Source organism: Sciurus carolinensis, chromosome 4, assembly GCF_902686445.1.
Source record: "Sciurus carolinensis chromosome 4, mSciCar1.2, whole genome shotgun sequence".
NCBI lineage: Eukaryota > Metazoa > Chordata > Mammalia > Rodentia > Sciuridae > Sciurus > Sciurus carolinensis.
In genome coordinates this window covers 165,092,543-165,115,281 of record NC_062216.1, presented here as the reverse complement: position 1 = coordinate 165,115,281, position 22,739 = coordinate 165,092,543, and the positions used below count along the sequence as shown (strand labels likewise).

Below are 22,739 nucleotides of genomic sequence, written 5' to 3'. Positions count from 1 at the left end.
AGAAGGACGCAGCCGGCAAGGTGGTTTCTGTCTTTATTGGGGGACACAAAGGGCACCTCTCCCTGTCCAAGGTGATCGTCCAGCAGGGTGTGCAGCCTGCCAGGAGAACTGGGAAAGGGGGGAAAGGCAGGGGCGGCGGGGGCCCTGGTGGCCCCGAGGCCTTGCCTCCTAGGGGGTGGTCTCCCCAGACAGCAGCGTGGCACAGCCTCCACCCCAGCCTCACACAGCAAGCCAAAGCCTCCAGGCCCGCAGGCAGGGCCAGGCAGTGTGGGCTCTGAGGCGCCTCCGGGAAGGGACCAGGGTGGGACCCCAGGAGAGCAGAGTCACACCAGGTGAGGCAGCCAGGCAGCTGCCTGGAGCCTCCCGGTTCCCAGCAGCTGCAGGAGGAGGTGGGGCAGCCAGGGTCCAGTGGAGAGCTGACCCCTTCCCCAGGTCATCCCCCCGTCCTGCCCCCCAGGGTAGCATGGCCCAGCTCCACTCTCCTGGAAAGGGCACCCAGCCACCCACTAAGCAGCCGCAGTGCTAAGGCGGGAGAGCCCAGGGCCGGGGCAGCAGGCCTGGGCAGAGGGGCGCCAGGCCCTGGCTCATAAGGCAAACAGCATGTCGTCGTCCTTCTCCTGGGTCTTCTTCCGAGGGGCTGCGCCAGGAGGGGGTCCTGGGGGCCCCTCACCTGAGGGGCTGGCGAGGTTGGGCAGCCGATCGGCAGCTTTGGCCCGTTCTTCCAGGAACTTGTCAAATTCTAGCGGGAGAGGGGGGGGGGTGGGCTGGGAGGCAGAGTCCAGGGTCAGGGGTGGGCAGGAGGGGCTACTACCTTCACTGGTGACACCCGTGGGCTCCTCAGCATTATTCCCCTGAGGAAGCAGAAGGAGACAGAGGTCAGAGGCCGCCAGGACTGGTCCATCCCGCGTGGTGCAGTGTGGCTCGCGAGGCCCCTGTGGACCCAGCCTTGGTGACACGCTCGGGCTCAGCCTGGCTAGCCCAGGACCTGGACCGTGGTCCCCCTCCCACTGAGTTGCAGGTCTTGGGTGTCCTGTGACTTCCCGGAGCCTTGGTTTCTCCTTCCTTTAGAACAGAGAGGCTGAGGCTAACTTGGTGGGCTGCGTGCGAATGTCCAGCACAGGTGTGCTGCCCAGGGACCCTGGACGGGGCTAGCTCCTGCAGGGTCCAGTCAGGGGACGGTCCGGCCCGTGGGGGGAAGGCGGACGCCCAGACACAGGCACTGTGCTGAAGCTGGGGGCTGGGGCGCTGACTGGGCACAGCCTGCCTCTCAGCTGGCAGAGGCAGGTGCTGGCCTGGAAGTTCCCGGTTCTTGCTTGGTCCTTGGTGCTCAGAGAGGTGGTGACAGATACTGGGTTAGGAGCCCTGGTCGCTCCTGTGCCTTCTGGTCTCTGGGGGCAGGGCAGCAGGGCTTGGGGGCTTGGACTGCCTGTCCTGGGTGCCTCCCTTAGGGAAGAGTGGCGAGTGCCCTGGGCCTGGGCCCCTGCAGCTGCCTGGCAGTCTTCTATCTGTGCAAGGGGGACGACAGTGTCCCCCTGCCAGTGGCTGGAGATCTCCATGAGTTGCAGGGACATGACCAGCATGGCTGTGGTTCCCTGTTGGTCTCAAGCTGATCCTTCTCCCCTTCGGGGCTGATACCCCTGGCCTCACACCAGGAGCAGCTGGTGGCCAGGATGGCCTTCACCAGTCCCTCTCTGCCCTGGTCCCCCTGGGGGGACAGCTCTACCCTGGTCTTGTGCACCTTCTTTTCTTTTTATCGGTGCGCTCAGTGTGCACAACGGTGGAATCTGTTGCTGCACGCGCACACGACGGAACAGCACCGTGGTTGTGGCCACTCATTTTTCAGCAGGAAATGGGATTCCCTGCCAGGAGGGCAAGGGGTGAGCCCCGACTTACCACGTCGGTGGACAGCCACTGCTCTATGTCCTCCATGAGGCAGGCCTGGGTGACAGGGATCTGGAAGGAGAGGCGGGGGTGAGGCAGCGAGGGGCAGCGCCCTGGGCGACCAGGCAGAAGCTCAGGTCCGCCAGCTGGGTGGCAGTGGCTGTGCCCCAGCTTCCTCTTTAGGATGGGCACCTCCTGCTGAGGAAGAGGCCTTGGCATTCCCTCATTGTCCACTGTGCCTGGCTGTGAAGGGGTGCAGTACCCAGAGACCAAGCAGGGGGTGGGACGGGGTACGGGAAGCTGGATTAGGGTCAGGGCAGGGGGAGCCGCGCCCTGAGTTCTGACACGCCGAGTGCAGTGGGGCTCCTGGCTGAGGACAGGGCAGCATGCAGAGGCCCAGGGAGGGACCGCAGGTCCTGTCTTCTGGCACCTGCACAGACTCGGCTGATGACAAAAGGGTGCAGAAAGGCCTGAGGGGAGGGAGGTGCTGGGTGGACAGGCAGCGGTCTCAGAGGGTGCCGTTCCAGATGGGGACATTTCACTTTGGGCCTCAAGCACATGGTCTCTGCCACCATGGTAGTGGCTTCCTTCTCTAACCACTCTCCAGCTGGAGGTCACGGGCACAGACTGTCCTGAGGCAGCGAGACTCCTGGCCACCTGCAGAGGGCGCACACAGTGCCTGCGCAGAGCGGAGGTGCAGGCTCGGAGTTGCTGCTTAGCCATTTCCAGAAAGAGGGGGAGAAGTCTCGCCAGCCAAGCCCGCATGGTCTCCAAGTTGTGGCCCAGCGCCAGACCCCACTGGGTGGCGCTGTCCAGAGAGGGCAGGGGCCGGCTTCGCAGCCGCAGCAAGGGCTCCAGCTCCCTGCCGGCTGTTTTGCCGGTGGAATCCCAGCAGCGGGAGCAGAGAGCAGGACGGTGCTGGGTGGGGGCCAGTCCAGCCACGAGTGGCCTAAGCCGCAGCCCCTGGGGGTGCAGAAGTGCCGAGTAGTGGCAGGTGCCGAGCACAGACCCGAGGCCCTGGGTCCCCGCTGGGTCCTGCCTGCCCCTGCCCTCTGCCTGGCTCTGGGCTGACTCGAGAACGGCCCAGAAGCTGAGAGACGCAGCAGGGAGCGGGCAGTCCCCAGGAGTCACGGGCTCTGCCTTTCCCCTACCCCGAGTGGGGCTGATGACTTTCAGAGCCTGTGTCCGGGTCCCTTCTCAATCCCTGTGTGATCGAAGTCAGTATAAACGTCCCTCCTGTGCCCAGCACCTTCCAGTGGCTTCCTCAGTGGGGCAGAAGGCAGCCCTCCAGCCGCCCTGGCCCCGCACCCTCGGGCTTCCTCTCCCACCACTCAGCCCCACGGGCCTGGGGAGGCTCGGTGCTGGAGGCCCCTCGCGCTGCCAGGAGCAGGCAGAGCTATAGGGTGCCTGGAGCCGCGTCCTCAGCTGCAGGACCAACCGGAGAGCCGGGCGGGGAAAGGGCTGCGGACGCCTGGGTCCAGGGCCCCGCCTCGGGAAGGTGCCCGGGTGGAACAGGCCCTCCGCTTACCCCTCCAGTGCTCTGCTGCCGGGCGTCCAGGGCTCCAGCCAGGCCATCTGTTGCTTGGGGGGCTTCGTACTTGACCCTGGAATGCAGAGGCAGTCGTCCATCAGCTGCTGCCCTGGCCACACCAGGCCTGGAGGGGATGCAAGGGCTTGGGAATGAGCGGACTCGGAGTCCCTGTGTGGACTGGGTGGGGCCTGGGCAAGGGCAGCGCAGACCACAGGACGGGCAGGGCTGAGGGCCCCCACTGTCTGGGAACGCAGGGATCCCACGTCTGCCTCGGGAACCAGGCTCAGGCCCACGACCTCCGCGACAGGCGTCAGCAAAGGCTGGAGGATTCAGCGGGTCTTTGTCCAGACCCAGAACAAGAACACCAAGGGCGATGGCGGGTTCGGCCACGCTAAGGAACAGCTGCACTGACCCACGCTCTCGCTGACCCCACGCTCTTGGGCAATTACCCACGGAGCCCTCTTCTGAGCACTTCCGTCTCACAATTCCAACTGGCCCGGAAAGCTGCTCTGAAGGGCACCGCTGGTCTGCTGCTGAAAGCAAGCGTGTGGGCTGCCCGGGCGGCACACCCCTCCCTGATGACCCGTCCTGCTCTTCCAGATGTCCCTGGGGAGGTCAACCAGCCCGGCAGGGTGGAAGGTAAGGGGCTGCCACTCAGCTGCTGGCAGATGAGGAAAGGGCGGGAGGTGTATGTGCTGTGACCGAGGTGCAGCCTCAGCGGGACTGAGTGTCACCCCAGAGTGGACGGGAGCTGGCCCCCCTGGGAGCAGGGTCGTCCAGGCAAGCCCTGGACCGTGTCCTAATGTGGGGAGGGTGGCGATTCCCAGCTGAATGGCAGGCCGAAGAGGTGGGACGTGGCCTGGGCTGGCACGCGGAGGGGAGGCGGCGAGCCAGGGGTTCCCGTCAGGGAGGGCTTGGGTCGCCCCAGGTGGGGGCCACTGTTACTCTGCTGAGACTGGGGACTCAGGAACTGGGACCACAACACGTGGAATGGGTGTGACCCAAGATGCCTTCCCAGGAATCAGTGGGCGTCACTGAAAGGGGCTTTTTTTTTTTTGGTGCTGGAGATGGAACTCGGGGTGCTCTACCATGGAGCTGCATCCCTAGCTCTTTTCTTTTAATTCAAAAAAATTTTGAGACAGGGTCTGGCTAAATTGTCCAGGCCGGCTCAAACTTGTGACTTTCCCGCCTCGGCCTCCAGGTTGCTGGGGTTACAGACCTGTGCCAACACGCCTGGCTTGAAAGGGGCTTCTTTTTTAAATTAAAAAAAGTTTTTTCTAGTTTTTATTTTTGGAACTGGGGATTGAACCCAGGGTGCTTAACTACTGACCACACCCCCAGCCCTTTTTATATTTAATTTAGAGACAGGGTCTCGCTGAGTTGCTTAGGGCCTTGTTAAACTGCAGAGGCTCACTTTGAACTTGCAATCCTCCTGCCTCAGCCTCCTGAGTCGCTAGGATTACGTGCCTGGCTGAAGGGGGCTTCCTGAGTAGACCCCGTGTCTGAGAAGCACCGTGACGCACCTCCCCAGAAGGCACAGGAGCTGGCAGAGCGCGACTGTGGCCGCACATCCTGTCCCGAGGCTCCTGTCCCCGTGAGTGCCGCTTTGCGGGGCCATGCTGAGCCACCTTCAAGCCAGAACGGCTGGGGAGTGCCCTGCCCTCGGTCCCTGGCTAAGCAGGCAGCGGCGCTGGGACTCAGAGGCCCTGCTTCCCTCACTGCGCTCCTTCCTGGTCCTTCCTGCCCTGCCTGTCTCCCGCCCGGGGAGGAGCCCTGCACCGGGCCTGCAGCAGCATAGGGCAGCCTGCCCTGGAGGCCCCACGACCACCTGGCCAGCGGCTGGCTGTCCTACGCCAGTGCGGGACGGAGGAGGGCCTCTCCTCAGATGGTCCCCGTGCGGCTGCTGGGCAGGGACAGACTGGGCCACTGGTAGGACACCCATCCAAGTGCTCTGGGCCCTGGGTGCTTCCTGACCGTCCCCCAGCCCCTCACTGTCCACAGCGCGGGAACCCTCTCCAAGCTGCCTGCCCCTCTGCAAGCGCTCCCCACAGTGCAGCAGCCCCAGCGTGGGCCACCCTGCCAGGAGACTGCAGCCCTGAGAGCAAGCTCCGGGTGCAGCTTCCCTGTCCCCTGGGCTGTGTCGGGGAGAAGCAGCCCAGCGAGAGCGCCCTCTGCGCTCTCAGTGGGCCAAGCTGCCATCTCTGGGGCTAGTGTGGATGGCCCGCCCCGCAGCAGGCAAGTCCCCCCTGACCCATTAGCTTCCACCTGCACAGCAGCCTCAGCAGCATCCCTAACTCCACGGCAACCGTGAGCTACAGGCCTCGGAGCACCTGGGCTTGGGAGTGCACACTCTGCTCAGGGTGAAGACGGCCGGCCGGGCATGGCCGTCTGCACCTCCAATTAGGGCTACTCTGGAGGCTGAGGCAAGAGGATTGAAAGTTCAAGGTCAGCCTTGACAACTTAGTGTCTCAACTTTTAAAAAAGGACTGGGATGTAGCGCTGTAGTTCAACCACAGAGCCTTGCATGTGCTGGGTTCAAAGACCAGTACCCAAATCAAAACAAAAACAGAAAAAGGAAAAAAGAGAGAGTCGGCTCACAGCCCAGGCTGGCTCTGGTTGCGGGCAGGGCAGGGCACACCTGGATCCTGGTTATGGAATCCTGACTGGGAGAAAGGGCCCATCCTGCTGGCCGTGGCCTGTGACTGGGCCTGGATTTGCGGGTGCAGACAGGGGATCGACACAGAGCACCCAAAGCCAAGTGGCAGCAGCTGGGAGGATCCTTTAATCTAGAACTGTCCTTGGCTGTAAGAATCCTGGCTGCCCACAGCTCAGCCCAGGTGGTCACAGGCAAAGGGATGAAGAAAACACTAAGTGAACTGTTTCCCTGACAAGCACGTATGGAGCCAGTTTTGGAGAAACCAAGGCCAGGTGTGGGCCCTCAGACACACCTGCCACCTGCCTCTACTGCTGAAAGCAGGTCCCCCAAAACGGACAGCTTGCGGGAAGGACAGCCCACTGGTGGTGCAAGGCAGCAGGCCTGGGCGGGCCGCAGGGACTCCTCTGGAGTAGGTGGCTGGGGCTTCAAAGCCCCGAGGATTCGTTAGGAAACTTCCCGGCCGCTGGAGGGGTGGAGGGGCTAGAGAGACTGTTTTGGAACCAGACAGCCCTGGGCTCCCAACCTTGTGATGCCAAACACCAGCTGCCCAGCCTGACCTGTCTCTCGGTGCCTCGGTTCCCCTCTGACCACGTGTAAGGTCCAGGCAGAGCTGGTCACCGTCTGCAGCATCCCTTCCCGGCCACCCCTGCCGACTGTGGTCAGTCTGTCCCTTGACCACAAGGCTCTCTGGCCATGCTGGACTGAGCAGCCACATGCCTTTCCTCACTGTGTGCCCACCGCCATGCCAGGTTTTGGGGTCTTGAGAGTCCCTCTCCTGACAGAGGCCCTGCCTGCAGGGGACCATGGCAGGGCCAGGTCACTCACTCTTTCCGCTGGTCAGCCAGCGAGCTGCCCCGGGTCAGCGCAAACATGTCAAACTCGTCCTCCAGGCGGCTTGGGGCATCCAGAGACTGCAGGGCAGGCCTCACACTGCTGGAGCCCAGGTCTGCAGGACAGAAAGGCCACATGAGGGATCTGCCTGTTCTCCCTGTGCCTCTCTGCCAGGCCTGGGGTTGGTGCTGGGGAGCAGCAGGGCAGGGGTGTGGGCAGCAGGTGGGGAAGACGGGTGGGGAGCCAGAGGCCACTCCTCTCTCCAGCTGCAGTCTGCTGACACCCAGGGTGCAGGCATTGTCACCCCCTGGGGACTGCAGTGAGGGTCACAGAACGGAGAAGAGGCCACCCCTAACCTCTGCTGGGGAGGTGGTGGAGCAGGGCAGTGACCAGACCTGAACGGCTGAATGACCTCCTGGGCTGGGCACGAAGCGCGCAGCCACAGCATTAAAGCCAATCGCAGTGACAGCGATGATGGGCTGGGGGTAGCTCAGTGCCCAGCATGAGAAGGCCCTGGGTTCCATCTTCAGTACCACTCACAAACCCAGTGTCCTCCAGGCCTGGCACTGGCCTGTGTCAGTGAGCTTGTCCCATCCTCCTGACCTGGGAGGTGGGCCCAGGGAGAGGCACAGCGAGTCTGAGTCACTTGCCCAAACTCACCCAGATGACTTAGGCCCTGGGCGTCAGCGCAGAGGGACAATCACAGAGCAGTGGGTCTCTGAGATGCAGGGGCCAGGACCTGGGGGACCCCCAGGACAGCCCCAGTGTTCTGTCCCGAGTGCCAACCTTTCAGTAAGTGTTGGCCCTCCCTAGGAGCCCGGTGAGCAGCTCCGTCCTGTCTGGGGCGCAGGGGGAGGGGAAGACTTCCCGCTTCCCAGTGAGACACACGCTCCTGTCCCAGCCAACAGGACCTTCACCTTGGCAGGTTGGTTTGGAGGGACGCTGTTCTAAGCCGCGCGCAGTGGAAAGCCCCCAGAACCACAGGGCTGCTGCAGCACGTGAGTGCCCTGGCTGAGCCCCCAAGGTACTTACTCATTCCTGCCAGCTGGGGTGAGAGGTCGCTGGTGGCCGCAGCATCAGGGCCCATGTCAATCAGGTCAGCGGCCGGCTCGGCCTCACTTGGGGCCTGGAGGAAGGAGAGGCCCCAGTGTCCTCCCGGCCTGCAGCCCCATTCCCTTCTGAAGCGCTGGCCCGCGCGCTCGGCCCCCGAGGCTCTGACTGGGAGTCAGGGGGCTTCTCTCTTCCACTGGGGCTCCGTTCAGGGAAGCCCTGGGCACTAGCTGGTGGCAGAGCCCTATGTGGGACATGAGGCGTCAGGAGCCCTCCCTAGGAGCCCGGTGAGCAGCTCTGTCCTGTCTGGGGTGCGGGGGGAGGGGAAGACTTCCCGCTTTCCATTGAGACACACGCTCCTGTCGCAGGGAACACGACCTTTACCTTGGCAGTTTGGCCTGTTCGGAACCGTTCAAACCTACAAGACGGAAAAGATCCCAGTCAAGGGGACAGACAGACAGGCACTGCTCCAGAAGAGCTTTCCAAACTGCAGGTCTCAGAATCAACTCGGTGGGTCATCAGGGTGCCCAGAAGTCCTGGTCTGCCCAATGAGCGCCTGCTGTTTGCATGTGCTTGTTAGCAGGGCCCCTTCTCCACTGGCTGAAGTGTCCCAATTTCAATGGCAGTCAAAGGCCCCTTAGTCACAACCAGCAAACCAACCAGCAAGGCAAGACAGAGGAGGGGACAAGGCACATGGCCCACAGGGGGGCCGGTGCCGCTCCTCCCCCACCTTCTCCTCTCACGCAGGTGGTGTGGGAAAGGCACGGGGTCTGAGCCACTGCAGGCCAAGGGGTTGGGGAGTGGAGGGAGGCGGCCTTGGTCTGGGGACTTGAGAGGTGGCATCACTACTTAACTCCAGTGCCCTCGCCTAGTGTCTGGGCACCTGCCTCCCAGATGGGAGAGGAGGGGCGAAGACACTGGGTGGAAGCGTCTGGGAACAGGAAGCACCGCACACCGGGTGGCCTGGGGATGGCATCCGGGGACAACCGCATGGCCCGCTGCCTGCACTGACAGGAGGGCCTTGCATTCCCCTGGGCCTCCAGCAGAAGAGTGGGCGGGGCCCCGGGGTCCCTCTCAGTCAATTCCTATTACCCGTGCGCACCCTGGCTGGAGGAGTGGGGCGGGCACTGCACACCAGGCCCCTGTGCGGGATCTCCAGGCACTGCTGACGGACTCGGTCACCGCCAGCTGGAGGTGGGGCGTGGAGGGCCACTGCCCGTGCAAGCCCGGCAGCCCTTGCCGCTCTTTCTCAGCGGCACCCTGTGCTCCCCAATGTCATGTGATCCTGGTGAGCTGTCACCAAGGGCCCTTTCCCTCCCCATCTGGTGGCATGATGAAGCCAAGCCAGTCTCTGGGGCCTGACTCAGGAAGACAGGCTGGACCAGTGTCTGGAGCTGACACATTTTCTGACAGGGCACCTGGGACACAGTCCAGGGTTCTGTGTCCCCACATCCACACCAGACCCAGAGCTGCCCCGGGGCCATCCTGCCTGCTTATTGGTGGCTTCACTGTCTCGCTCTTCTTTGGATTCTGAAAACCACCTGTTTAATAAGGCCTAGAAGGTTCTCTTCTGCTGAGCTTCTCTGGCAAGGCTGTGTGGCCTCCAGCAGGCCTCAGCACGCCGGGTCATCGCCCGCGGGCCCAGGGCTGCAGGTACGCAGCAGCAGGGCCCGGGCTCGGGCGCCACCTGCCCCCGCCCGGGGCTGGACTGGGGGGGCGCTGGGGTGAAGGGCGGCTCTCGGGCTCTGGGCAGGGGCTACCGTTCGTGGCGCAGGAACACGTTGTTGAGGTTGTCGTTCACCACCAGCAGCTCCTCAGTCAGCTGCTCGTTGGAGACGTGCGGGATGAGCTCCAGGACCCGCTGCTGCATGGCCCGGCACGTCCGGTGGAGCTCCTGCCGGGGTGGAAGCGAGACACGGTCACTCACCCACTCACCCAGCAAGGCCGTCCCTCGTGGGCAGTGCACCGGGCCTGGGCTGGCCTTGCCCGAGGGAGTGGTTTCCAAGGACCTCAAGTCTCTGTGGGGCGGCTTTCGGGCTCTACAAACATGAGTGCGGATTTTACTTCTGGTTTCTATGTTTAATGAATTAAATTAACTAATGAGTTTTGCTATTGGGTCTTGATATTTTACCCAGGCTGCCCTGGACCCCTGGGTTCAAGCAATCCTTCTGCCTCAGCCTCCCCAGTGGCTGGGACGCTGAGATGCACCCGCCACCCTGCCTGACTCTACCTTAAAATTCAAAATACAGAAAATTCCCAGCACGTTAACTGTGCTGCTGGTCTGGCTCGGGGCGGGCAGGGTTCCAAAGGAAGTCTCTGCCACCATCTTTACTTAGTTGAAAGAACAGACTGCAGGGCGTGAGGGCGAGGGCTGAACACAGGGTCACGCTCCTCTGGGTGTAGAAAAGACAACGACTGGGGCTGGGGTCGAGGCTCAGCGGTAAAGCACTTGCCTAGCATGTGTGAGGCACTGGGTTCGATTCTCAGCCCTGCATTTAAATAGACATAAAGGTCCATCAACAACTAAAATATATATATATATAAAAAAAGAAAAGACAACGACCGGACACAGGCCGTTATCCAGGTACGCTGGTTATGAATCCCTGCCTCGTTATCCGACTTTCTAAACTGGGGAATAATTTCAGAGTTCCAGCGTCGCAGGGAGCTCCTGTGTGCCGGCACCCCGTCCCACACCTGTAAATCCAAGGCGGTGACACTGGGCAGGCCGTTAACTCAACCGCCCCTTGGCTGGTCTCACCCGTTCTGCCGCCTTCTGCTCTGTTCCAGGAGCCCACCCACACGGCACTTAGCCACACGTCACAGCTCACTTTAATCATGAGTGTCACGTTTAAACTTACTTGGGGAAAATAAAGAAATTAAAGCCCCAGCTTTGCAGGTTTGACTTGCAAGACTGTTTCTTTGCTCAGGTAGCAGCTGCCAGGTGGACGGCTGCCTTGGGGATGGAATGGGGTCCCGAGTGCCCTGGGCATGGCGGACAGAGCACGCTCCCTTGTTGGGTCTGGCTCCTGTGTGCCTCGCCGCCCACCCGCCTTGGCCGGGCCTCCCGGGACTTCCTCGTCACACCAGCACAGGCCAGGGCGCCTCAGCCGACTTTCGACATCTGTGGCCTCTGCTCTTCCCTCCGAGACCCAGCGCTCTGGCGTGTGTGCTTTGCGCTTCCCTGCCTGCCCGCACGAGAGCAGCGCTCCAAGTCAGGCCTCCTGGTCAAACCCAGCTCGCTACTGACCAGCCACATCGCCCCAGGCACGTCACCTGACCCTTTGCCCTCAGTTTCCTGACCTGCAGAATGGGTGTGGTGAGGGTTCTGGTGAACACAATCGAGTCCACACAGAGCCTGGGACCAGGAGCCAGGTCCCAATGCGTGGGCGCTGTCTGTCTACCTGGCCAGTTTCTCCCTCCTGAGTCACACACCACTCACACCTGCCATGGGTGGGCACTCGGGCTAACTGCACTGCACGACCCCTGCCAGCTGTCACACTCACGTGTCCACTTAGCTCCAAAGCTCTGCCCACCCCCATGGGGAGGACCCCTGAGTACAGCCCCTTAGGCACAGGGACATGGAAACCTGCCTGGGGGGCTTGAGGCCCGAGGGGAGAGTGACGGTCAGACAAGCACCCGAGGCTCCACCCCCTCATGCATCCCGCTGACTCCTGGGCCTCGGGGGGTTCCCAGCCTTCTTGGTGCCCCCATGGCTGACTGCCACAGGGAGGGGCCTTTCCCCAGCCACAGCCCCTCTGCTCCAGCGGCACCTGGCTCACGGCACGCAGGAACGGAACTCCACAGCTCCCCCCCGCCTGGCTCCCGAGACCCACCCCACCTCAAAGCCCACATGGCCCTGACCCCGACCGTCCTCAACGGCGGCTCGAACCTTCCAGCTCATCCCAGGGCCACTCATGGGAGCTGACCACGGGCACAGGGCTGACGTCTTCCACGCCATTCCTCACGTAATGCTCACGCCCAGCCTGTACCAGGAAGGCTGCTGGAGCATCTCACAGAGGAGGCGGCCAAGGCAAGATGGCAACTCGGGTCAAACCAGAGGGGACAGAGCTGAGGTCTGAGTTCCAGTCTCAGGAGTCCAGAGCCCCTGGCCGTCACATGCCCTGCTGTGACCTGGAAGTTCCCAGAGAGCCACGAAGGTGACAGCGTGGACTGGGAAGGCATGTGCGTGGGTGAAGGAGCACGGGGCACCTGGGCAGGGCCCTGGGCTCACCTGTAGCAGCTCCAGGTCCGCAGGCTCCGCCTGGGTGGGCACCAGCTCCGTCAGCATCTCCGACATCACCCGCACGTTCCCACTCACCATCTCCAGCTCGCTGCGCAGCTTCCCGATCTGAAACCCACGGCTGAGTGAGGCGAGCAGCGCCTGGGGCCCCTGCTGCCCGGCAGCACCCTCTCCAGGCAGCCTCGCTCCTGGCTCCCCAGATGCAGCCCGGCCTCAGAGGCGGGTGGTGGGCTTGACCCCGACCCCCACAGGCCCCTTACAGCGGTGCTACCAACCGTTGCCATCTCCAAACCCGGGAGCCAGGCCTGGCAGACAGAGGCTGAAAGGCGACAGGCTGAGGGGAAGGCAGCGCCCGCTGTGCGGCTGGAGCACGCCAGCGTCCCCTGGGTCCAGGTGGAGCTAACGAGGCCCCGGGGCCCAGGCTCCCCTGGGAGCAGCGCTGCAGGCCCTCTCTCTCCTGGGAGAGCCGGCTTCGTGTCCCTCTCTCCCCTAGGAGGACGGGGACTATCCCCCTGGATTCCTTCTTGACCTTGATCTGCTTTAGTGTCCCCGCCCTGCCACCACCTTGAGCTTAAACTCGGCTTTGGCAGTTGTCTCAATGACCAAAGGGAGCTGAGGGCTTGGGCTCGGGGACAGTGTCAGGAAGTTTCACAGGAGCCTCAAACAGATGAGCTGTGAGGCAGGACCCGGGGCGCTCTGCTCCCCACGGAGCTGCGCACGCTGATGCCCGAGACCTGGCTGCAGAACCCTTTCCTCACGGGGCAGCCGTGGTGCGGCGGCCAGAGGACGATGCTTTGAGAAAGAGATGCTGACATACTCTCAATAGTGTGACCAGTTACGGGTGATTTCAGAATGAGAACGCCACTATGCAAATCAGGAAGACTGTGAGCTGCCACCGTTTACGGGCCACTGCATGACAGCCAAGTGCACAGGCTGCTAACCGGGCCTCGGCCACAGGTGGACGGCATCCACGGCCCAGCTTTCACCATGAGAAACAGCCCAGAGACCGTCTGCATATCCACGCTGGTTCACGAGCACCGAAGCCCACAACGTGCCTGGCCACTGGCCTTTTAACCAGCGCCGTGGTGAGTGGGTGGGGAACCCGAGGCATCCCACCCAGAGGGACCTAACCACAGGGAGCGGGGGAGGGCGTCACCCGCCATGCTCCTGACCGTCTTAACATGTTCCAGGGGACAAAAGCAGACTGAAACTCAACAAAAACTCCAGTGTTGCTTAGCGAGAACCTTCTGGTACTTAGAGGTAATCAGTCTTAATCCATGCAGCTGCTAGACTTTAGGCAAGCTGGCTGAAATCTCAAGGTAGATTTTTTGTGTATCATGGGGTGGTTTTACCATTTTTTTATATGGCTTCAATTATTTTGTCCAGTTGGCAAAACTTTTCTGGTAACATCTATGCTCGGGGTGGTTTCATCACTTGCCAAGAGATAACAAAGCAGAGGTCTCGCTCAGCGGAGTCTGTAGACTCCCCAGAGCTGGCACCCCGCTGTGCAGATGGGAACCCATCTGACATGAGCAGCTACACCCGGCACGGCCTCAGCCTGCAGAGCTCCCAGCTAGCGGGCAAGCCGCTGCAGACCAGCCTCAGAGGGAGGACGCGGCACAGAGGTCGCCTGGGAGAACCTCCCTAGAACCCACGCTCCACTCGGAGCCTCGGTGGGAGGCTTGCGGAAGCAGGATGGCGCCATGCGCGCTGTTTGGTTCTTGTGCAGATGTTCTGGTCAGAGCCCCAGCGAGGACGAGACCTGCAGTACGCACGTTACCAACTGGATAAAGGGGCCCTCTGGCTGAGGGCCACCTGCTGCGCACTTCTTCTCTGGTGCTGCCCGAGGGCTCCGGGGACAGCATGGTTTGGGAAGAGCCAGGGGTCAGACAGGCCTGAGCTGCCTCCTGAGCTGTGGGCCTCGGGGCGAGTGACCGCTCTCTGGACTTCACCTCTAAAGCAGGAACTGTAACACCACAGTGATTTCCATACCGATGGGGGCTCTGCCCCCGCATCTGCCCGCTCTGCCGGGGCCTGTCTGCCTACCTGCTCCGGGGTTGGTGTGATGGGTGCATCGCCAGGCAGCAGGGCTGGGGTGGGCAGAGGGGTGCTGTGCTGGCTCAGGTCCCCTCGCTGACTGCTGTCGGAGCCCAGGGAATTCTGTCCTGACGTCTCTGAGTTGAACACGGTCTGGGGAGAAGACGGTGGAGCAGGCCACCCAGGTCGGTCCACAGCAGGAGCTGCAGGACCCTGGGTAACCCCGCCCTGCCCATGGTTTCCAGGTCGGGGTCCTCCTCACCCTCTGGGGCGTGTGGATGGGCGACAGCATGTCCAGGTCGGTCATGGGGAACTCCAGGCCCTTCCTCCGCAGGTCCTCGTAGACGGCGACGACACCTGTCAAATCCGGGGAGCTGCGGAACGCGTCAGCCCAGGACTGAGAGGGGACAAGGGGACATGGCCGGTAACTACTGCTCACCTTCTTCCCTGTGAGCCGCCCCACCTGGCACCCAAAAGGGAACAGAAAGCCTTCCCCTGACTTGCTGGTCCTCTATGACCACCTGCAGCCAGCGAAGGACAGTGACCTGCCTCGCCACCCATGTTTCACACCATCGCCGATGACCAAGCTCTCCGAGGCCAGCAGGGCCCGGGGCAGCCCAGGCGGGCGGGGCTCTGGGAAGGAAAGCCCTGGCCTCCTCTCCCTGGCCAGGACTCACCTGGATGAGGCTCAGCACCTTGTCGTGCACGACGGTGGGCGGGTTGTTCCTGGGCAAGATGGTCCTCACCAGCACACTCTCTACAAAGTCCTGGCTGGCCACCAGCACATGGAAGCGGTGCCCGCAGTTCTTCACACAGGTTTCCAAGACCTGGAGGGCGAGAGGTGCCCGGGAGTTCCCGCTTAGAGGAAGGGAAGTGCCCACTCTCCCGCCCAGGCTGGTCCTGCGTCCCATGTGGGAGGAACTTCCGTCTGAGTCCCGGGAGGGGAACACGGGGGCAACGCCAGCACTCGGGTTGTCTCCTGGGGGCGGGGAAGCGGAGGGGCTGCTACAGCGCCTCCTCCCCGGGTCAGTGCCCCCGATCCTGCGGCCGTACCTCAGCTGACCAGTCTAGAGCGGAGGCAGCTCTCCAGGGAGAGACCAGAACCTGAGCTCCCACCACCTGGGGACGCTGGTCCAGGACCAGTGCTGAGCCCCCTCCCTCCCCTTGCTTGTCCGTTTAGCCAGACCCTCCTGGGCACAGAGCCACTTGCTGGGAGGCTGGGACACAGCATGCTCCTCCCCACCAGCCAAACCACCCTGAAGCCAGGATGCCCACCTGTGCCTGCCCATCCTGGGCCTGGATAGTCTCAGGATGGTGGCAAACCTGTTCTCAGCCCCTGGCACTGTTCTGAGCTCATTTTTCATGGTGCCAAGTGCCAGGCAGCACCTGCTTTCCTGCCACGCCTCCTCCCTGGGCCTGGGCTTCCTGAGCGCCTGTGGTTCTCTGGCCCGGGCTCCGTGCCGTGGCTCCGGGGAGGAGGCCGCTGCTCCCACACTGCCATCACTCTGCCCTCTGAAGAGGAGCCCAAGGATGACATTCCACTGGGCCTGAGGGGAGGTGGCCTGCAGCAGACTGGTTCTGCCCCGTGCCCGATGGAGGGGTGGACAGGTGGACAGATGGGCACTCACCGTGAGAGCCAGCATCACCTCGTGGAAGTTCTTGTTCCCCACGATTCTCTTCTTCACTGCGCGGAAGGCATCTTTGGGGCTGAGCAGAAGGAAGAAGGAAGAGAGGCTCAGGCAGGCCCCCTTCCTGGCAGAGGCTGTGCCAGGAGGCCCTGAAGGCTGGCACGGCCTCGGAGTCCCCTCCTCCCTGTGCCGGAGATGTGTCCACGAGCGTCCAGACCCTGGTCAAGCACTGTCTGCAGTCCTCTGAAGCCTGCCCAGCAGATGGGCTGCCCAGCAGGGCTTCCCCTCGGGAGGCCCAGGCCTCCTGCTGGGAATCCCTCTGGGCAGAGGTGTGAGCGCCTGACCGAAGGCAGGCGACCTCAGGCCTCGCCCGGCAGCGCCCTGGGCACAGCCCTGGCTCTGCACATGTGCAAGCCCTGCGGCCGTGCTCTAGTGTCCCGCCTGGTCGGTGCTCTATCTGTCCATCTCTCCTTCAAGTCTGACCAAGCAAGGACCTGCCAGTAGCGCTGACCCATCAAGGGCTACACCAAGGAACCTGGGAGCCTGGCATGGGCGCTGGGCAGGAGTGAAGGCGTGGGCAAGGCCTCCAGGGCAGATCAGGAGTAGGATGGAGCTGGGTCAGGCCCAGTGGAGAGGAGAGGGCAGGGAGGGAGGGCCTGGCACAGCCGGGGATAGCGGTTCCACGCATCGGAACCTGGCTGGCTGCCTGCCTTCCTGGGCCCTTGTGTGGCCACTGCTAAACTTGGAATGTGGAATGTCCCGTAAAGGCCGAGGTATTAAGGCTTGGTCCCCAGGGTGGTGCTACTGGAAGCTACAGAAGCCCAGAGGGGGCCTAGAGGAGGTCTTCAGGTCACTGGGCTGCCCGGAAGGGGACTGGGTTCCCTGGCTGCCTTCTCGCTCTCTGAGCGCTCGCTCGCCCAGCCTGGAGACCCCTCCAGCTGAGTCGAGATAAGCAGCTTCTCTCCGTGAGCTGAGCATCTGGGTACTGGTCACAATGCTGGAAGGTGGACGGCATGGCTGCTGCCCTGTGGGCCACTCCAGGGCTCCAGAGGGACCCGTTTCTGCTTCTTACAGGGCGGCCTGGAGGATGGGGCCCAGCTCCAGGCGCAGGCTGTGCACCCCGGCGTCCAGCACCCTGCTGGGAGCCAGGTGCACATCATGGAGGCCACAACCCGATGGGGAGACTGTGTGGTGAGGACACTGAGATGACAATGAACGCAGGCCAGGGGCCACTGCCTCGCTCACTGCTGGCCTGGTGCCTCGTGTGGTGCCGGGACATTCAAGTGCTCAAACAGTCACACGCCGGAAGGACTCAGCTCCAGTCTGCATCATCAGGAAGACGGAGCTTGCTGTCTCCAAGGACACACAGTCACCTCCAGCACAACATCCACAGAGCTCCAGGCCCTTCCAGAGGCTCGACGAGGCTTTCTGCCCGCTTCTCTCTCTGACTAGTCAGAGGTGAGAAGCTGAGTCCCAGCAGCCCACGTCACGGCCCCTGGCAGGGCTCTGCGGCTCTGAGAAGTCCCGACCCGCGTGCTGACAGTCGGCAGTGCCGCAGGACCCGCCCCTCCATGCCCTGCACCTGCCCTGCCTGTCCGAGTCTCAGGGGAGCGAACAGGGGCCCAGGTGTGCTCCTGCTCAGGGGGCCGCGGCCCCGACGCATGGCCCAGCTCTCGGGATGCAGAAAGGCGCCAGGCCACCTCCTTGCTGGCCTTGTCCCGGGAGCTGCTGTGCTTGGGCCGTGGAGGCAGTGCGGGGTGGCAGCTGCTGGACACTGCTTTACACCTCTGCCTCTCATCCCCCGGGGAAAGGGCTTGGCCTGGGTCAGGTCCAGAGTGTTTAAAGGTCACATTCTTGCCTAGGGTGGGTTCAGAGGAACTCTGCAGCCCCTCCCACACCCTGGCCACCAGCTGGAGAGCAGGATGCAGGTAAGGGTCAACGCGGGTGTGGACGGTTCTGTGGCGGGTCCTCGGGCTGCACCCCCCATGGGTCCTTACCCCTCCTCGGTCTCATTGATGATGTCGCAGATCTCCATGTTGAGGGCCCAGTCCTCGCTCTGCAGGGAGCCATCTGTAGCCTTCTCTGGGGAGAAGAAGACACAGTCAGAGGGGTGCGAGGGCCTGAGTGGGTAAGCGGGGAGGAGGCACAAGGTGGGAAGAGATGGGAGAGGACAAGGGGATGGAGCTTCTCTGGCACCCAAGATGGACCAGTTTGACACATGTTAGCTGGTTGTCACTTGACACTTACAGTGGCCATTTAAGGCCAGGGGCACCCCTGTCCTTTGATGGAAGAGAGGAAACCTGGGCCTGGAGTCTACCCAATGGAGCAGGGTCAGCAATCTAGGTGGGCCTGGTCTCGGGCTGCTCGTCTTTGACAGGGTAACAGGGCCAGGACTGCTTTATTTTTGTAAGCTGTCCCTTCTTGACTTTGTGGTATCTTTGGATTGGTAACCATTCACGAGGTCCAAAATGTAAACAGTTCCAAGTCAGTTAAAAGGAGAGTAAATCTCTGTCCCCGCCCCAGCCCCTCGCCTCCTAGAGGGACCCACTGTACCCAGCTTCCTCTGTCACCCCCCAGGGACCTTCTTTATGTAGGAAGCGAAGGCTGCATTACCCACAGGTGATGCAGGCTGTCCCTTTGGAGCCACAGTTTGTGCCCCCGACTGGGCTAACTTCACTGGGACACGGTGGTGGCAGGGTGCACGGAGGCCCTGCGCTGCGGTCCGAGACTGGTCCCAGCACGTTCTCCAGCAGGTCTGTTGCGGACCAGGAGGGCACCTCTGTGGCTGGCAGGCCGGTCTTTCAGGACATGCCCATGCCAGGTGGGGACACTCCTGCTCTCAAACTGTGCCTTCCCAGACTCTGGGTTTTAAACTGACCTGACCTCAGCACCACCCCTGGGTCCTGCAGCCAGACAGATGCTGGTGGCCCAGGACATGGTCAGGTGGCAGAGGTGGGAGGGCGTTAGCGCTACCCCTGGACTGTGGCCAGGGGTGGGGACACGGAGGGCTCCCTTTGAAAGGGCTGACAGCTGGACTCGTGCCTCCCACGACTGCTTACTGCGGTGGCTTTACGTGCCACCTTGAGGACTCTCACCCCGACAGCCACACGGGAGAAGCCAAGGGAGCTGAGCAAGTGTCCCTTTGAGCAGAGGGTCCTGCCTGCTTCGGGGGGACAGCGAACACTCAGACGTGACTCCGTCACCTCCCAAACCCTGGTGCCTGCTCCCAGGGGAAGGGAGTGGCTGTCGTGTGCAGACCATGCTGGGGGTTGTCAGGGTTTGGAGGTGAGGTGTCCCCAGGAGCGCACGTGGGAGACCATGAAGACGGAGGAGAAACTCAACCTAACCGTGAGTCAATCCCTGGGATCAGCTGAGTGGTGACTGGAGGGGCTGTGGCTGGAGGAGGTGGGCACTGGCCATGGCCTTGGGTAAGTGTTTGTATCTGGTGAGTGGAGGCCTACCTCTCGGCCTCCTGATCCCTCTGCCGCCCTCTTCCACCAGGAGCTCCTGCCTTATCTCGAGCCCCGAGGAACGGAGCCTGCGTTCTGTGGACTGAGACCCCTGGTACTGTGAGCCCCAAATACGTTTTCCCTCTAAAGTTGTTCTGGTCAGGCCCTTCCATCACGGCAGCGAAAAAGCTGACCAAAACCGGGGGCCACCAAGAGGCCTGCCAGGGAGCGTGGGCAGAGAGGACGTGTGTCCCACAGGCCGTGTCCCCGCGACCCTCTGTCCCATGGGCCAGAAGTCTTGGAGTCACTCCTGACTCCAGGCTTATGAATCCTGCCAATTCCAGCTCCCAGTCCCCTTCTGTCACACCACTCCTTTCCCACCGTCCCCAAGCTGCCTACCTGCCTCTCCCTGCTTCCTGCCGGCTCGGCCCCACCCACCCCCACGCTGCCCAGAGGGAACGCCCTGAAGCTGGAAAGTGCCCCCGTTTCTCCGGGCCTGCGATTGCAAGGCTCCTAGTCCTTGGCCTGGCCTACAGGCCCTTCCGCAGTGATGGTCTCATCTCCAGAGCGACCCTGCCACGCCGCCGGCGTTCACAGGAAGAACGAGGTTGGACCCTCACCCTGCGGGTGCACGTCGCCACCCTCGTCTGACCAGCGAAGCTACGTGTAGTGTCAGCCTCCTGGGGGAGGGGCGCCCACCCTGCGCTCGCTGCCCTCTCGCTGGGTTGGGGGCTCTGCGTTGCCAGGCACTCTGCTCTCTCTTGACCTCTGCTTCCCAGCGGCCCCCCAGCTGGAGCCCCTTGGGACCCCCAGCACACCCTGAAAGTGATGAGCACTCTTGTCCTGGGGACAGAGCACTGAGGTTCTGAACGTGATGGAGTCATTTTGGAAAGAGAGTGGCTGCGAAGGGGCAGCTGGGCATTTACAGACAAGGGGAATCGCACTGGGCGGCAGGTGGGTGCTGAAGGCCCGGAGCACGAGTCTGAAGCTCTCCCAGGGGGCGGAGCCATTAAGAAGACAGACATTTCAGCTGGGTGCAATCCCAGCAGCTAGGGAGGCTGAGGCAGGAGGATCGTGAGTTCAAAGTCAAAGCCAGCCTCAGCAATTTAGTGAGGCCCTAAGCAACTCAGCGAGACCCTGTCTCTAAATAAAATATAAAAAAAAGCTGGAGATGTGGCTCAGTGCTAAGAGCCCCCGAGTTCAATCCCCAGTACGGAGAAGAAAAAAAAAAGATAATGATGGAGATTTGAGAGGACAGGTGCAGGACGGTGGCAACATAGGAAGTGGGAAAAGGAAGAGAAGGACGAGGCCCAGGTGACACCAGAGCACTGACACCTGACCAGTCCAGGTGGAAGGCTGCCACGGGGAGACTGGCTGCCCAGTCACCGCTGGCTGGCTTGCTCCAGGTCAGGGCTGGACGCGTGGACTACTTAGGCTCCCGCCAAGCAGGCGTGTCCGATCAGGGCGGAATTCTGACCACAGGAATCTGAGGCTATCTGTCATGTTTTGTTTTTAACTGTGACAGTGACCCAGCTATTTTAAGAAGGGGCAATAAAAACACTGACTCCTGACCCTGACCCTGACCTGCTGGCCGCGCTTCAAGGACAGACGGGCAGCAGGCCATCTCCCAGCTCCTGATGGGGAGCCAGACCCGGCGTCCTGTGGCTTCAGGTCTGGGCGCCTGCCTCTCTGCGGTGGGCCTGCTGCAGACTCTCCCGCTCGGAGGGCTGCGGGGGTTCTGCCTAGCTGAGGGTGACATCGCCTCCCCTCACGGAGAGTCAGACGGAGCAGAGGCCTGTGCCTGGCGGGCAAAGGTCTGACCCTCCAGCCTGACTGCCCATGTGGAATCAGGGCGGAGCGGCCGCCTCGGTGCTGAGGGCAGAGGCGGGCAGGGCAGGTATGGCTGTGACGTGGGCCCAGAGGAGGAGGGAGTGCCGCCACGGCCAAGTCACACCTGGCTTTGCTCCGGGCAGTTGCTGGGCACCCCGCCCTGGCCTGCTCCTCCTGAGCAGTGCCCGGAATCTGGGCAAGACGGCCAGCCCACGGGCCCCGGAGCCGGCTCTCCTCCTGCCTCTGTGGTGCTGCGGGGAGCTGCGGACCTTCCCGCAGCCTGACCACTCCAGCCGTCGCCAGGCCCTCCCCACAGGGTGGCTCTGGACCGGGCTCATGACCCGCCCGGCCAGACCACCACCTCCAAGCTCTTCTTGAACATCAGCTGACCAGCGTTCTCTGCTTAAACCTGACTGTGACCCTCAGACCCGGGCTCCTCAGGCTGCTGCCCACCTCCTGGGGCCTCTGCCCAGCATGCACCCTTCCTGCAGGCGGGCACCAGCTCACACACAGGCGCTCAGCGCACCACGACGGACGCTGAGCTGGGGCACAGGGAGCTGGCAACCTGTCTGCAGCCACAGTGCGTGAGCTGCAGAGGTTCGAGCCCCGAGAGACCTGGGTCTCAAGTCCACACACCTCACCACCACGTCGTGTGCCTCTTGAACTGTGTTAGGACCCAAGACGACACGGGAGACAAAACCGAAGTGGCCTCACCCTCAGTTATATGCCCTACACATCCAGGAGGTGAAGCCACGGCCGAGGGGGCAGGTGCTGAGTCAGTGGGAGGCCAGGGTGCAGAAGAGGAACGGGCCACCACGCCCACCCCACCCGTCTGTGTCAGCTCTCCAGGGCTGGCCTCCTTCCCAGACTGGGTCACTCCTCACCCGCCCTGACAACACTGCAAACAATGACGTGAGGACCAGCACTCACCGAGCCCCGCCCCAGAGATCAGCCAGCTGCCGGGATGGACGGGCTGCCGCAGAGCCAGCAGAGGGCTCCTCCCTGCTCCCCACCACTCCCAGGAGGCACAGAGGGGAGGGTCGCTGGGTGTGGAATGCGGGACTGAGCCTCAATGCAACGTGGGGGCCAAACCTTGGCCTCCCCTGTACTTTCGGCTGCATTCCACCAGCCACCAGGCAGGGACGCAGCAAGCAGGGACTGGGTGTGTAAGGGCATCGGTGAGCAGTCACACCAGCCCCGAAGCCTCAGACTTCTTGCTAGGAGAACAGGGCAGAGGCTTGAGCCTGTTCCGGGGCTTTCCTGGTACTTGCTGCTGAAAGTGGCCCTGATCACAACAACTGTCCGCCCACAGGATGCCAGCTGTGCATACTCCAGCAAGGACCTCGGTGACACAGCTTCCCTGAAGTGGGGGCCAGGCACAGGTGTGGGGTGGCCTGGCCCTTCTCCCGCTTCTTCCCACAGCTCTGCTTCCTGCCAGGCTGCGACCCCTCAAACCTGTCCTGTCCTAGGAGCGTGTCCCCGCTTCCCACCCTCCCCCAGGATCCTCGCCAGCTCGAGGTGGGGTCTGGTGGAGGCCCTTCCCCTCCTGCTCCTCCCTCGGTGGCCAGCAGCTTGCTGCTCAGGCACAGCTGCCAGTCCTGCTTAG

General features: G+C 62.6%; 1 protein-coding gene across 1 annotated transcript in view; it reads right to left on the bottom strand.

The window, feature by feature from the left end:
* Positions 1–22,739, bottom strand: part of Tom1 (target of myb1 membrane trafficking protein) — a 29,621-nt gene continuing 6,882 nt past the window's right edge. The window contains exons 2-15 of the mRNA XM_047550758.1: positions 17,852–17,936; positions 15,855–15,933; positions 14,904–15,053; positions 14,489–14,623; positions 14,236–14,379; positions 12,181–12,297; positions 9,710–9,843; positions 8,334–8,367; positions 7,932–8,025; positions 6,894–7,014; positions 3,410–3,485; positions 1,894–1,953; positions 812–851; positions 1–739 (exon numbers count right to left, since the gene is read on the bottom strand). Of these exons, the coding sequence (XP_047406714.1) occupies positions 585–739; positions 812–851; positions 1,894–1,953; positions 3,410–3,485; positions 6,894–7,014; positions 7,932–8,025; positions 8,334–8,367; positions 9,710–9,843; positions 12,181–12,297; positions 14,236–14,379; positions 14,489–14,623; positions 14,904–15,053; positions 15,855–15,933; positions 17,852–17,936 (1,424 nt within the window). The 3' untranslated portion in view covers positions 1–584. The remainder of the gene's footprint in view (positions 740–811; positions 852–1,893; positions 1,954–3,409; positions 3,486–6,893; positions 7,015–7,931; positions 8,026–8,333; positions 8,368–9,709; positions 9,844–12,180; positions 12,298–14,235; positions 14,380–14,488; positions 14,624–14,903; positions 15,054–15,854; positions 15,934–17,851; positions 17,937–22,739) is intronic.